Source organism: Coenobita brevimanus, chromosome 101 (assembly GCF_032717465.1).
Source record: "Coenobita brevimanus isolate Jiangsu-jjx chromosome 101, ASM3271746v2, whole genome shotgun sequence".
NCBI lineage: Eukaryota > Metazoa > Arthropoda > Malacostraca > Decapoda > Coenobitidae > Coenobita > Coenobita brevimanus.
In genome coordinates this window covers 48919152-48934023 of record NC_137054.1, presented here as the reverse complement: position 1 = coordinate 48934023, position 14872 = coordinate 48919152, and the positions used below count along the sequence as shown (strand labels likewise).

Genomic DNA, 14872 nt, shown 5'->3' with positions numbered 1-14872 from the left:
TGTGTGACCAGTATTTGATACCAGTATGGATCCTGCGGCAAGGAAGACTGTAGTAGACTGCTTTGTGGCTCTGGAGTTGCTAAAGTACCGGTATGTGAGGCGGTTGCAGAAACTGAGGAAAAGGGAGTGGGTACTCTGTGGTGGTTTGTTTACAAATGATCATGTGGCACCAATTAAGGCAGATGACACTGTTAGCTGTTTCTGCTCGCAAAATCACACGAGTGTGACAGGCACTCAACTCTACTAGCCGTTTTGCTTCGCAAAACTGGCTCACATGTTAGCCACTTTTATCCTAGTGTGACGGTGCCTTTAGGTATAGGTTGGAGGATGGGTATAGGTAGGGTCTGGGTATGGTAGGGGAACAGTGTTCATTATCTGGATAGTGAAGAAATAACAAAAAAAGTGCAAAATAAGGAAAATACGGTAAATGTCGGTTTTCAGCCCATACTGCTCTTTCCCACAAAACCTAGGTTTTTCTGATGGTTTTTAATGTGATTTATTCGATTTTGAGCATCATTTCCATCAGAAATGACCATATTTTGATATACGACTCCCCCCTCACCCCCTGCAATAATGGGGGATCTTTGGGGAATCAGGGGTTTTAAGGAGAAGAAAAACAGAAAATGGTCATTTCCAAGTGAAATGAAGCTAATAATCGAATGAATCATACCAAAATCCATCACAAAAACCTACGTTTCGTGGGTAAAATAAGAAGCTCAAACTTATCCTAATTTAACCCAACCAAACCTAACCTAACCTAACCTAATCCAACTTAACAACCTAACCTAACCCAACCCAACTTAACCCAAACTGAAAGTACACTACTATTCAAACTTTACATCTTCATACCTTACTCGTCAAATGGGAACACTGAACAAACGGGCAAAACACCGTGGGACCTAAGAAATTCAATGCTTGAATCGTTGTTTTCAAAATACCTTTGAAAAATGCGGCCGGGAACAGAGGGAGACCTGCTGCACTGGACCAACATATCTATTCTGATTTTGAAATGAAAGCAGGAGGTAGTGGGGGGCACAGCACAAATGCTGATTGGCTGTAGGTGATCTGGTGACGGCTGTGATTGGCTTGCTTCATGGCAGCGTTGAGAGCTCAGTTTTAACCAAATTTTGCTGAGCCAGCGGGTGGGTCGGAAGGGGGAGGGCGGGGTGGGGATACCCAAATATTATATCTTCCTTAAAACCAATTTGCAACGGAAGTGTATAAGAAAAATATTGATGAAATTGAAGAGATTAGTGTGATAATAAAATTGACAGGAATGATTATGGGCTGAAAACCGATATTATCCAATACGCTATGGGAAACAAGCAAGAGGAATGGGTATGGTATTTTTGTTGCTTAAATTAAACCGTATGTTTACCGGGACTTATACAATTTGATCCCAAAAAAGTATCTCTCCATCTGCTCTTACTATACGGAGAAACAAACTAACGATAACGTTCAATACCATACCTTTGGGAGAGGTGGAATGTAAAGCTGAAATTGATTCGACAAATTGTCCTCATGGTCTATGCCAAGACTGGTGTCTACCATCTTCCACCGATTTGCATGGATGGGAAGGCCGTGTAGTGATGCTAAAGCCATTGTGAACTCCACCAACACAGCAGTCGCTGATGATGACTTTGAGTTTGAGGCACGGTACGCACCGCACCGCCACAACAAACCAATGACTTGCTAAGCACCGGACGACTGGGACCGTCTTCACCTGCGATACACCGGTCTTTTTGAAGTCTTGGTTTCCAGCGCGCGTATATTCCTTTACCTCTGTCTTTACCGTAGTAAATTGTATGTACCAGTCATGTAATTAGTAACGGCAATGGCTGCTTAAAAACTCTGGTTGTGTAACATTCAGCAGCAGAAATACCAATTTACTTTCCCTTCTTCCTGGCTGTTTTCTATATTTTTCTAAGCATTTCTGTGATTATAGATGGATGTTTTCTAATGATATGGCTTTTTTGTTTACATCGATGCTTTGCTTTCCTAACGCGTTTCTCAAGTGTAATGGCAGAGATTTACCGAAATCTACCCCAATCTAACAAAGCCTTGTTTGCATCTCTCGCCTAATACCCGAATTTTGTTTTCCGTCCATTAATAGCAAGTCCCATATGCACACTTTTTTGAAGCGTAGTCTGACCCCGACGTTTTCGGTCCAGGTACGGTGCGGGCCTTGGGTTCTTTGTTCACGACCGGGCCAGAGTATCCAGACAAGGAGGGGAAGCCCAAACACTGACTGATCAAAGGCACGCGTATATTAACAATAAAGCAAGTTACAAGACAATACACACTAAGGTCCGACTCAGTGACAAAACCAAGTTAATGCAGAACATATACTAAAATACGCGCCTCCGCCGCCGCCGGACCCCCCACCTCGCTGCCGAGCCGCAACCCTACCCCCACCCCAGGAGGACACCACGGCGGGCCAGGTCAGTGTGAGATTGACCCTGAGCGAGAAGGGCACCGGGGTGCCCCTTCCTTGAGTCCCTCTTCCCCTCAACCGACCCAACGGCAACAACGCAGGAATGAGAGACGACCTCGCGGACGGAACAGCCCTCACCAGGTTCAGGGTGGGACTGCTCCAGATTCAGTCTCAAGCAACACCGCGGTAACGGCCACTGTACGTACCAGGGAGGGAGCGGCCACCGTACACCCCTCAGTTGGTTTCCCCGTAGCACCGCGGTAATGGCCACCATACGTACTGGGCAGGGAGTGGCCACCGTACGCCCCTCAGCTATAGCCACATCTAGAGATGGCCTCGGTGGGTTAGCTATTGAGCGCGCCCCGACTGGCAAAGATAGGAGGAGTGGAACCGCGACAACAGCCACCGTATGTGTCGGGGAGGGAACTGCCACCGTACGTCCCTCATCCACCTCCTCCTCCTCCTACGGGAGTAGCACCGCGGTAACGGCCACCGTATGTACCGGGGAGGGAGTGGCCACTGTACGTCCCTCATCTGCCTCTTCCTCCTTCAGGAGCAGCACAGCGGTAATGGCCACCGTATGTACCGGGGAAGGAATGGCCACTGTATGTCCTTCTGCTGCTACCCTTAGTAAAATGCGTGACTTAAAGAACAGTGCCCCCGAAATATACCATAGTGCCCCCGACAACGGGGCAAGCCAGATACAGCCCAGTATGCCCGGGAATGTACCGACACCCCCACACGGACCCCACGGGGTAGCCGCCACCAGTCGGAACAACTCCCAGCAACAGCGACATATGTTAGCCCAGGCCGTGCGCCCCTATGTTACGCAGCTACCACTCCGTCGCCGCCGTAGGAGGACACTACCTTCACGGAACGGGATTGTTGAGCCAGCAAGGGGTGGAGTTGTCATAGACACTCCAGACGGCGCCCCTCTTCGTGAGACGGCCTATTGTCGCTCCGAAAGTGCTCCGGTAGAGACGGCCTATTGTCGCTCCCGCCCTCGTGAGACGGCCTATTGTCGCTCCGGAAGTGTTCCGGTAGAGACGGCCGATTGTCGCTCCCCTCCTCGTGAGATGGCCTATTGACGTTCCGAAAGTGCTCCGGTAGAGACGGCCTATTGTCGCTCCCACCCTCGTGAGACAGCCTATTGTCGCTCCCACCCTCGTGAGATGGCCTATTGTCGCTCCAAAAGTGTTTCGGTAGAGACGGCCTATTGTCGCTCCCCTCCTCGTGAGACGGCCTATTGTCGCTCCGAAAGTGTTTCGGTAGAGACGGCCTATTGTCGCTCCCCTCCTCGTGAGACGGCCTATTGTCGCTCCAAAAGTGTCCCGGTAGAGACGACCTATTGTCCCTCCCGCTCTCGTGAGACGACCTATTGTCGCTCCGAAAGTGTTCTGGTAGAGACGGCCTATTGTCGTTCCCCTCCTCGTGAGACGGCCTATTGTCACTCCGAGGGTACACAGAAAGAGGCAAGGAGCGAGACATCACTCTGGCAGGAGACCAGAGCCCAGGCCTCCCATCCCACAGTGGCCCAGACAGGCCTCACAGCCTCCCCTGGCCTCTGCTCCCTACGTCTGGCTCTAGAGCAGACACACCTGACGGGCCCCAGCGGAAGTCGATGCCGCAGCCCTCCTCTGTCGGCGCCCCTAGACGCTGGAGACCGTAGTCTGCAGTCTCTCTCAATTCTCCCCAGGACACACGGGCGCGATCTCCATACGCCCCTACGACGACGTAAGGCTCCCACTTCCGGCCGAGACTTACAACAGAGGTTCCTGGAGCTATTCGGCCCCAGTCCCGAGGGCCGCACTCCTGAGCTCAGCCCTGGAGCCACGGCTAGCCCAGGACGCGAGAGGACACCCTTACGAGTTGTCCCGTGCCCTCTTGGTACGCCTCCCCTTGGTGGTGCCCGGCAGGATTGCCGACGACATGTTCCCGCCTATCCCCACGATGAATACGTGTGATGTTACAGTGCGAGTGATTTAGGTTGTGATTTCCCCTAGTATAGTATTGTGCAGTTAATATAGTGAATATCGGGGCGAGTAAGATCACAGTGAGAGCCTAAAGGACGAGTGTGTGGAACAAGATCTGATGAACTATATGAGTGACGTCCCTTGTATACAATTAGTAAGCCTGTGTCGCCTAGAGATTCCTCTGTAGTGACATACCCCTACTACTGTGAGCTCTAAAGGAATATTATGAAAGAGAGTATTAGTGATATTCCCCCCCACCCCCACTCACGCTGCCCGTAAATCTTGTACGCCACTCTCTCATCCCAGTATCTAGAGTAAGTGTAAATCAAGAATAAAATCAATTACCAAAGTCCCTTTGCTAGTGGAAAACGTGTATGCTTTATTGTTAATAACTGCCTCTCTCCAGTATTACCATAACTTCCCCCTAGCCGTCACAAGTCACTCCTCGCACCCTCCCCTCTCCCCTCCTCGCGAGACTCACCCCCCCCCCCCGCGCCTCCCGTGCGCGCCTATATTCACTGCACCCTTGATACACTAGGATTGATAGTGTTGTTATTAATGTCAGATAAGTAAGTATCCTGCAAGATACCCATATCCTAGATAAAGTTTTATATTGCTATGTATTATGCTGTAATATCTGCTGACTTGTCCTGTGTCTGATTGTGGTAATATACGTGTAAAGGTTGTTGCCTAGGGTTTTTGTGTCCTGCCTCTCTTTATTGCACTGAGCTCCGGTCTCGAAAGAGGACCCCACTCCACGTTAGGTGTGGTAGGAATGAGAAGTCGAGCCTATTTCCACCTAGCATTACACTTAGAGACTGTGGAACCGCCACAATGGCCACTGTACATATGGGGGAAGGAGCGGCCACCATGCGCCCTTCTTCTGCAGTCTCTAGGGTTCTCCCGGAGGAGTAGATCCCTTGTGCGGCCGGCTCACTACCTCTTGGCTGCGTGGGACGCCCTTCACTCTCTCCCCCCAGGTGTGGTTCCCTGGAGGTGCTGCTGTTCCAGGAGTGGTGGCAAGGTCCTGTTCCCTGTCCTACAGCCAGCCCCTGACGGACGCCCGACAGGAGAGGTGCCACAATCTGTTCCTGACGGTGCCCTGCTCTGTAGGTGACCGCAGCACCCAGTCTCCCAGGGCCAGCCAGTGGACCCCAAGGCGGGACTGCTCGGGCCCCATTCCCCGTCGGCCTTTCGCCTGGAGTAACAGGCGGCAGGCCCGCCTCCTGAAGTTGTTTGGCCCCAGTCCCGAGGGCCACCTATTAGGTCGAGGTCCCCAGACAGAAGGGCCTCCCTGCACCCCAGCTACAACACAGGCCTGGGCAGTGACGCCCCCGAGAGCTGTGTATTGTCTCCTGCGGGAGAGCTCTCCCGAGGGGCCTCTTTCCACGCCCGGGCGCCATCTCTGCTAACCCCAGGAACCAGGGGCCTAGTGACGACATCTCTCACCTCTCAAGTCGTGTCAGAAACTAAGTGAATGAGACAGTAGCGAAAGTGACTGTAAAACGGTAACAATGTAATATAAAGTGACGATCAGTGCACATAAACACAAGAGCAGAAATCAAGGGTCAGTGAACACGAATAACGAGGCAAATGTGATATACCAAAGCACTGTATCTATACCAGTGGCGCCCCGAGATAAACTAAGACTAGCCAGTAAAAACAGAACCAGTAAAATAGTGTTGCCACGGCTACGTGACATTCCCATGTGCCGTGGCTCGTGCCATGTAATGTGTATAATAATACCAACCAATCTGACCCTTCACTCCGTCCACGTATAGGATATCCTGTCGAGTATATTAAATGACAATTGTGCCTTAGCTCCAGCACCTACACTGTACCCTAGTGACGGGTAATATTTATGTGTGTTGATATAGTTGTATTTTGCCCTTGACACCATTACTGTGCTTATGTACACACTATACCTGTAATAGCAACTCTGTCTCCCTGTCCATTCTGTATCCAGTGTATCTTGGTTCTTGTATTGTAAGGAGTTCAACTTAAGACAATAGATGTGATAGGGTATACTGCCGAGTTTTTATGCCCTGTTCCTTTGTGGGTGCTTTACTTCCGGTCTGGAAAGAGGACCCCGCTCAGTCGCAGGCGATTTTAGGATGAGAGGTCAAACTAAAAACACCCAGCATAACATATACCTTACTGAAATACCGGCTCGGAGGAGCGAGCCAGACACCACCACCCTAGGAGGAGGGTACAGGGAGGTGACCCCCACCCCAAAAGGAGATGGCGGGGAGGCTCTTTTCACCTGCCGAGCCTTCCGAGCATAAGCAACGTATCTCCCCTGTGACCCGACAACCCTCTTTCCCGCAGCCAGACCACCGGGCAGTGTACAGTAAAAGTACACTACACTTCAGTGGAGGGAACACTCACTAGAATTGGGGTGGGACTTGCAGTGGCAAGATCCCAAACAAACCCTCGGATGCCGGGTCCACTGGATGGGCCTCCTATTTAACAGAGGACTCAGGAGGAGCCTCGAGGTTTGTTATACCACAAGGGAGCAGCAGCACAGTAGAATACACTGGGTATACTGTGGGTGGAGTGACTGCCGGTTCTCCACCCTCTGCCACCCACCTTCAGGAGCTGGCACATTGGCACATCCACCAGATGACCTTCGCCGGTACTCCCCAGGAGGGAGGTGGGCCCTGGGGTACACTCCGCCGGAGGTACCACTCAGAACAGGCCGCCAGTCATCCCCCAGTGCTGCCCCAACCTTGACGGAAGGAGGACAGACTCCGCCGGAGCTGTGGCTTACGCCGAGAAGGCTCACCAGGCCTCTTCCTCTCGATGTCATCAGGACAGGAGTTCCAGACCCTGCAGCATGAGTGCAGTCTCCGCCCGGAACTTTGGCTATTGTTAGGAGAGCCCGCTGGGTGCCCTCTGCCAGCCACCTGGGTCTGTGGTGCCAGGAGGAGTCCCCTCAGACTCCACTTTCGCCCCTGTACTCAGTAGGAGTACAGGCAGTGCCCAATGGGGCTGCCTGGTGGAGGGAGCGTCCCCTGGACCTCCCCCACACACCCCGGACAGAGTTTTGGTAGGGCCTCTCGAGCCCGCCAGGTAGGAGAGCCGGCCCTCGGCTGCCTTCCCCCCGAGAGTCCCCAAGCTCCTACAGAGGGTAGCACCTCTTGCTCTGCCCACCCCTCCTGTGGCAGAGCAAAGTGCCCCTCTCCCCACCTCTCTCTCCGATAAGGTGGGATCTGCTCCCCTGCAGGTACCCCGCCAGAGACCAGACCAGACCAGTCGTCCTTGAGGCCGGGTGTCTCATCCCTGCAGCCCTGTCCTCCCTAGGAGCTGCCAGACTCCAATGGGGTGAGAGGCCTCAGTCAAGTCCTGACGACCTCCTCCCGCAGATGTGACCACAGCCCCAGGAGCCAGTGGGCCTCCCACGATGCCTGTTGCAGCCGCTGGACCTCCCCCAGCACAGGTGGCTGTAGTTCTCCCTTGACAGCCGCCCCTGCCAGATATGATAGCAGCTCAGCCAGGGTGCCACCCTCCCCACAGCCGGCCCTAGGCCTGGGCCACCCCAGGTCCGCCCCCAGGACCCTGACGACGACTAAGGGCCAGCGCCGAGTGGCGCGCCTCTTGGCCCTCTTCGGCCCTAGCTCAGAGAGCCCCACCTCCTGCCTGGCCTCTACGGCAAGGGAGCCACCCACCACGCCATCTGCCAACTTCTCTTGGACTTGTGGCGACCTCACAGGTGACCTACCCCTGTACTACACTCCACACAGCCCACCCGCAATGCCTGGCCGCCACCTGATGCTCCCATCATAGGGCCTCCTGCAACCTGTGACCCATACCCTCCCCTCCGCCAGTACTGTAAGAGACTCTAAGGTTGTGTGTCCCCCCCCCCCAGTGTTTGTGACCCCCACCCCAGTGGACCAGCCCCTCTTCCTCTCTTCACCTCAGTGCACCCCCCTGTGCTCCCCCAGTGCTGTTCCTCCCCTGTGTGCACAATTGTGAATTCTTGTGTCCATAACCTTGCGTTCACAGTGCGTGGCGCCAGGCCATGGGTTTGCTCCAAGTGTGACTCCCCCCCAGTGTTGCACACAGACTGATAACACCAGTGGCCCCTCCCCCTGTGCTGCCCCGCCACCCCAGACCCCAAGTGCTATACCCTCAGTCACCTGCCCTGTTGGAAATCCGATATTACTGCCCTTCCCCCTCTCTCCCCCCCCGGGACCCTCACACGTGGATAGATCCTAAGTGCTATACTCTCTCGTCCTATGTAACGCACACATAGCATAAGGATAGTTAGGATATCGTCCATGTCACGCGGATGAATATAACTAGCATAGGAATCCGTCTATGTTATGTGATCGTATATATATATATATATATATATATATATATATATATATATATATAAAGCAATCCCCGTACTATCTGGACGCCCACTTTCCGGACATCCCCACTTACCGGATATTATCATCCCAGGATCCAATATTCCCAAAATGGTCCAAAAACCACAAAAAATTCGAAAAAATCCGACTTTTTCCCGCCCATAATTTGAACTTGGCGTGCACGGAGCGGGACAGCTTTGTTTTGGTGCATCATTCCTGCGACGTCCGCTAGAGCGCCCCTGCATCCTCCCCACTTACCGCCCGTCTCTTGTCGTGAGTGCACGCTCGTTGTCATGGCTGCCCACGTGCTCGCTTTTGTGGTGGTGCCTTACCTGCTGCAGGTACTCCTTCTGCTCTCGCGCCTCTTCTTCGTGTGTGTGATGATGGCCCCACCGCCTGAGAAGAGGAAGAGAGTGGTTTTGACTCTGGAGAAGAAGAGGGAGATATTTGAGAAAGTGGATGCGGGATGGTCTTCATCACGCATCCTTCGCGAGTTCAACCTGGCCCAATGTACTTTGTTTGATATTAAGAGATCCCGAGACAAACTCATGCAGTACACAGCTGACTTCTCGTCGAAAAGCAAATGCAACGTGGAGAGGAAGATGATGTTTACTCCCAAGTATGCTGAACTCGACTGCTCCACGTTGATTTGATATCGACAGCAATGTGCTGTTGGTGTGATGGTGCATGACACGGAGCTGAAGGCTGCTGCTGAGAAGTTCGCAAGGCTTCACGACGCCCTAGACTTCAAGGCATCCGAGGGTTAATGGCTCTTCGCGTTCAGGTTGTGACATGGCCTTACCAACCATAAGTCTCATGGTGAAGCTTTGGACGCTAACGAGGATGGAGTAGAGGAGTTTTGGCACAAGGTGAAGGGCTTGATCGACACAGAGGGGCTCACTCTCTGTCAAGTCTACAACGCTGACAAAACTGGTTTATTCTATCACTCTTTGCCTACGAACACTCTAGCCAAGGAGATGGAGAAGCATGTACCTGGCTGCAAGCTCTCCAAGCAAAGGATATCTGCTTTGTGTTGTGCCAATGCTAACGGCATGCACCGGCTTAAGCCCGTTATTGTTGGCCGTGCAAAGCAGCCTCAGTGTCTTCGTGGGGTGATGGATGTCCTTCTGTCGTTTGGTACCATTCCTTGAAGGCATGGTTCACAGCCCATATCTTCAAAGACTGGTTCATTTCGTCAAGAAGGTCATACATTACCAGATGGAGAAACTGGGAATCCCACACGACCAGGTAAAGGCCCTCCTTCTCCTCGACAATGCACCTGCCCACCCGTGCGACAAGGACTTGGTGGCTGAGAATGGCCCCATTCTCCTAATACTACTACCTAATACTGCTACTCTCATCCAACCAGTGGACCAGGGAGTGATCATGGCAACGAAACGGCTATACCGACGGAAGTTCCTGGATGAGGTGATGGTTGTTCTCGAGGATGAGGACGAGTGCAGGGAGAGACGGGACACGCGAGGCCAGCGGACTTTGGAAAACCTTCACCGCTGCAACATCAAGTCTGCCATTTACAACTGGGCCAGTGCATGGAAGGAAGTCCCTGTCAAGACTCTAGAAAATGGTTGGTCTCATCTGCTTCTTGGAACGGATGTGGAGCACGATTTCGTAGGTTTCGACGTGGATGACTTCCATGCACGTCTACGTGCGCATGGGGACGATGTTGATATGGACGAAGTGCATGAGTGGTTGGATGACAACGAGGGGGATCCTGGGTATCAGACCCTGTCTGATATCGAGATCGCATCTTCAGTTGCAGGTGTCAGTACCCAGCTTGAAGATTCCGACGAGGACAGCGATGATGATGCGGACTCCTCTCAGCATGACACTACTCCAGCCATCCCCAAGCTAAGCGCACTCCGGGAACACCTAGAGTTCATTCTCGACTACCTGGAACACTCGGACTGTGACAGGGAGATGAGGCCCTTGGGACTTGTGGAGGAAGTGCATGCTTTCAGGCAGCGCGTCATTAATCGTCAGAATCGTCGTTCCTTGCGTCATTCAACGATTGACAGCTTTTCAGGCCCGTGACCCCCACTGTGCCCAACCCTGGCTCCACTCCGTTGCCTCCCCAAGACAGACCCTCATGCTCCGAGCCACAGCCCAGCACATCAGCCACGGTGGAGTCACCGCTCGACGTGAGTTTGCACCTATCTTCAGAGTCGTCTGCAGTGGGTACGCCATGACCACGACCCAGCAACTCACCCTTAGGTCACCTGCATGTGCTACTCTCAAGACTCTGACAGTGATTAGACGCCAAGAACTTCCCCACTAGACCACATGGGAAATTGCAGTGTTGTGCAGTGAAAAAAACAGTGCATAGTTTTAAGGAATTTGAGTTCTGAGTGAAAAGACAAAGATTTAATGGACTAAATGTAATGTAAAGTAACTTGAGTGTGTTTTGTTTAGAAAATGGTTTCAAGAGTGGAAAGACTTAAAGTGCAGAGTGCAACACTTATTTCATTAAGATACAATGGAGCACAAGTAAGGCAAGAGTGCGCAGTGTTAAGAGAATGGAATTCTGAGTGGAAATGACTAAGTTCTGTGCAAGACTTCATGAACAGTGTACTGCAAGTGCTTCAGGAACTCCTTCTTACTGTCAGAGTCTGAGAGGAGGTGGTTATTCATCGAGATGGCCAGGGACTTGCTGTAAGTACCCAGAATGTTTCATATTGTACTGTATTGTATTTCCTATACTGTACTTACCCCTAACACCTCATTTCATTCTTTTATGTCCCTTATTGGTGTGAATAGGGTATTAGGTGCTATACATGTGCAGTAGGGAGGTATTTTTCTGAGTTTGGGTCCTTAAGTACCAGTCCAGGAGCCATGGACTTGTTGTTAGTACCCAGAATGTTTCCTGTTGTATAAACTCACCTCTAAAACCTAATTTTATGGTTCTTTTGCTTTTATTTCAGTCTTTTATGTCCCTTATTGGTGTGATTTGGGTCTTAAATAGGTGCTACGCATGTGCAGAGGGAGTTGTATAGGTGTTTTTCTGAGTTAGGGTCCATAAGTACAAGTCCAGGAGGCTGGTGCCCACTATCCGGACAGGACCACTTTCCGGACATGCCTTTGGCTCTATTACATCGGATAGTGGAGGGATTACTTATATATATATATATATATATATATATATATATATATATATATATATATATATATATATATATATATATATATATATATAAAAGATTTGAGTATACACTGCTGTCCATGTCACACATTTGGGTATATTGACATATACTTGACCGTCTTGGTCATCTGGTGTATCATGTGAACCATACATATGAAAGTGCGTGGAAATTACTTTCTATCAGGAAAGGTAGAATACTGTGTAAAGGTCAAGGTTGCTGAACTAGCTGGAAGGATTTATTAAGAGCTAGCCTTCTGAGATTATTTGGTTATTGTATACTCCACAGTTTTGCTCATAGATTGTGTGTGTGTGTGTAATTGTCTATTGTTAACACGTAAGTGTGCCTTTTGACCAGTGATGTTTGGACTTTCCTTCCTTGTCTGTGACTGACCCGGTCAAGAATAAAAAACCCAATGCTGCACTGTACCTGTGCCCCAAAAGTCGGGACTCAGATTACACTGCATAACACTTGCACTTACATGGAGTAATTACACACTGCAATACGCATGTAATACATACATTATGTCAGGTATGTCTCGCTAACATATACACAGAGGAGGGAGTAACAAAACACTTCCACTACAGTCTATCTCAATACATCCAGCACGTGACAGGGACAGGAATATAGTCTCATTTCATAGCACAACTGTGTGACATAGACGGAACCTTATACCAACTATAACACATCCGCATGATATAGACGAGATATAGGCTGTCTTATGTTACACCCGCGTGACATGGGACGGAGAGATGTATCACCTATTACCTACTCGCGTGACAGGGACAGAAGACAATATTATGACAGTATTCTTGCGTAACCTGCACACAGAGAGTAAAATCCTTAGTACATTCACTCGGTGTAGCTGCAATAGGACTATGGGGGGGGGGGGCTTGGAGTGTATGACAACTCAGGGACCGAGGCACAACACTGATACTTAGAGGGAGTCTACTGTGTATTGCCTGGGAGGGGGGTGTCACACGCGGAAAACGGCCAGGGCCTCATGCCATTGTACCAACACTAATATTCAACGTGAGTTTTCCTGGGATTACAGTTCACTGCACAAAGAGGTGGGGGGTAGGGGCATCACTAGGGACACTAGGGAAGGTGTGTTTCACACAGGGTCATACAGTTACACTGATAGGGGATGTAACAACAGTCTTAGACTCTTTCTACGCACAGGTACAGGCAGTGAGGGGCGCTAAGGTGCGCCGGAGGGCCTGCTACACTGGCAGTCGCAAGTGGCGGCCGTGCGTAGGGGAGGGGGGCCGTCAGGAGTGTGTTCCCGGTGTAGGTCACTGTCGGGATCGCCACGGGTCCTGCTGGAGGTGAAGGATGGAGGAGCGGGCAGCCCTTTCTCAGTAGGGGCCCTGGGAGAGGGGTAGCCCTCAGGGCTGGGACCAAATAGGGCCAGGAGGTGCGCAGCACAGCGCCTGCCTTTCATCGTGGTGGGGGTCCTGGGCGTGTACCTGGCTAGGCCCGGGCCAATGGTTGGCTGCAGGTTGGGGAGTGCCCTCACGGAGCTGCGGTCCCGTCCAGGGGAGGCAGCCATCAGGGGTTGGCTGTGGCAGCCTGGGTCAGGAGTCCAGCAGCTGCGGTGGGCGGTATTGGTGACTCACTGACACCGGGGATTGTGGTCTCACCTCAGTGAGGAGGCCATCAGGGGTGGTCTGCAGCTGCTCACTCTGGGGGGGTCTGGCAGCGTCTGTCGGTGGCAACGATGGTGCTGCAGCAACAGGCTACCTGGCCTTGGGGTGGTCTCGCTCTGGCTGGTCTCTGGCAGAATACCTGCGGGGAAGCAGTTCCCACCCTCCATACAGGAGGAGCAGGCAGAGGGACGCCTCGCTCTGGCACAGGAGGGACGGGCCGAGCAAGGGGTGTCATCCTCAGTAAGAACCCCTCAGGTCACGGAGGCAGAGCGACTGGTGGTCTGCTCCCTGGCTTGGCAGGCCTGACAGTCCCTGCCTGAACTCCGTTCTGGGGTGTGAGAGGGAGACCCGGTGGGCACTGCCTAGGTTTCTACTCAGGGCAGTGGCTGAAGGAATCCAGAGGACACTACTGTACCAGTGCTCCCCTGGGGTATCGCAGGACATGAGGCTCTGGTGGAGTCCTCTCCTCTTGTGAAGGCTGATCAGGTGGACACGGCGTCCGAGGTCCTGCTTGGGACTTGGCTGTTGCAAGTCCCACCCTGATTCTCGCAAGTACTTTCTCCGTCGGAGTGTAGTGCACTCAAACTGTGCACTGCCTGGTGGTCTGGCTGCGAGGAAGAGGGGCGTCGGGTCACGTGGGAGATATGTCGTTTCCGTTCAGAGGGCGGAACAACCTCCTTGTCATCTCCTTGTGGGTGCGGGTCACCTCCCTGTACCCTCCTCCTGGGGTGGTGGTTTCTGGCTTGCTCTGCCGAGAGGGTATTTCACCACCGTCGGGAGGTTGGAAGTCACATCCCCGTGACTGGAGTTCGTAAATGTTGACTCTGGGGGTGCGGTGCGAGGGCATGAGGTGGCAGAGGAGGTTTGTCCAGTGGAATGTTGCCTGGTTGGGCTGCTGATGTGAGGGGTAGACCACGGTGAGTGTGGATGGTAGAGGTGTCTGCTGCAGAAGGTGGAGGAACTGTGCCGTGCCCTTGAGGTGGCGTTTGCATCCTAGGGCTGGGGTCCAGAAAATATGCTTGACTTCCATCTTGGGTGGTTGAGATGGAAGGGCACGATGGGTTGTGTCTGGACATAGATTGGAAACAGGTGAGGCCACCTTGCTTTTAAGAGGCCATCCGTGGCTAAAAAGCTTAGTAGGGTGGGCAATTAGGATGTCCCATGGGGCATGGTGGAATTTGAGGGTGAGGGGAGTGGTGATGGGGTAGGTGTCGAGGGTGGGGAGGGTGTGTGGGTGTATCTGGCTGGAAGGCAGGACAAGTGGCCTGACCTGGTGCAGATGGGGGTGAGTACAGGTGTAGGGGGT

The 14872-nt window shown here is 52.2% G+C and overlaps 1 protein-coding gene across 1 annotated transcript in view; it reads right to left on the bottom strand.

The window, feature by feature from the left end:
* The window catches only part of LOC145415139 (proteasome subunit beta type-5-like), a 140772-nt gene extending 139080 nt beyond the window's left edge, over positions 1-1692 (bottom strand). Inside the window, exon 1 of the mRNA XM_080284559.1 lies at positions 1471-1692. Coding sequence (XP_080140685.1) covers positions 1471-1602 — 132 coding nt within the window. The 5' untranslated portion in view covers positions 1603-1692. The remainder of the gene's footprint in view (positions 1-1470) is intronic.
* Positions 1693-14872: the final 13180 nt, after the last annotated feature.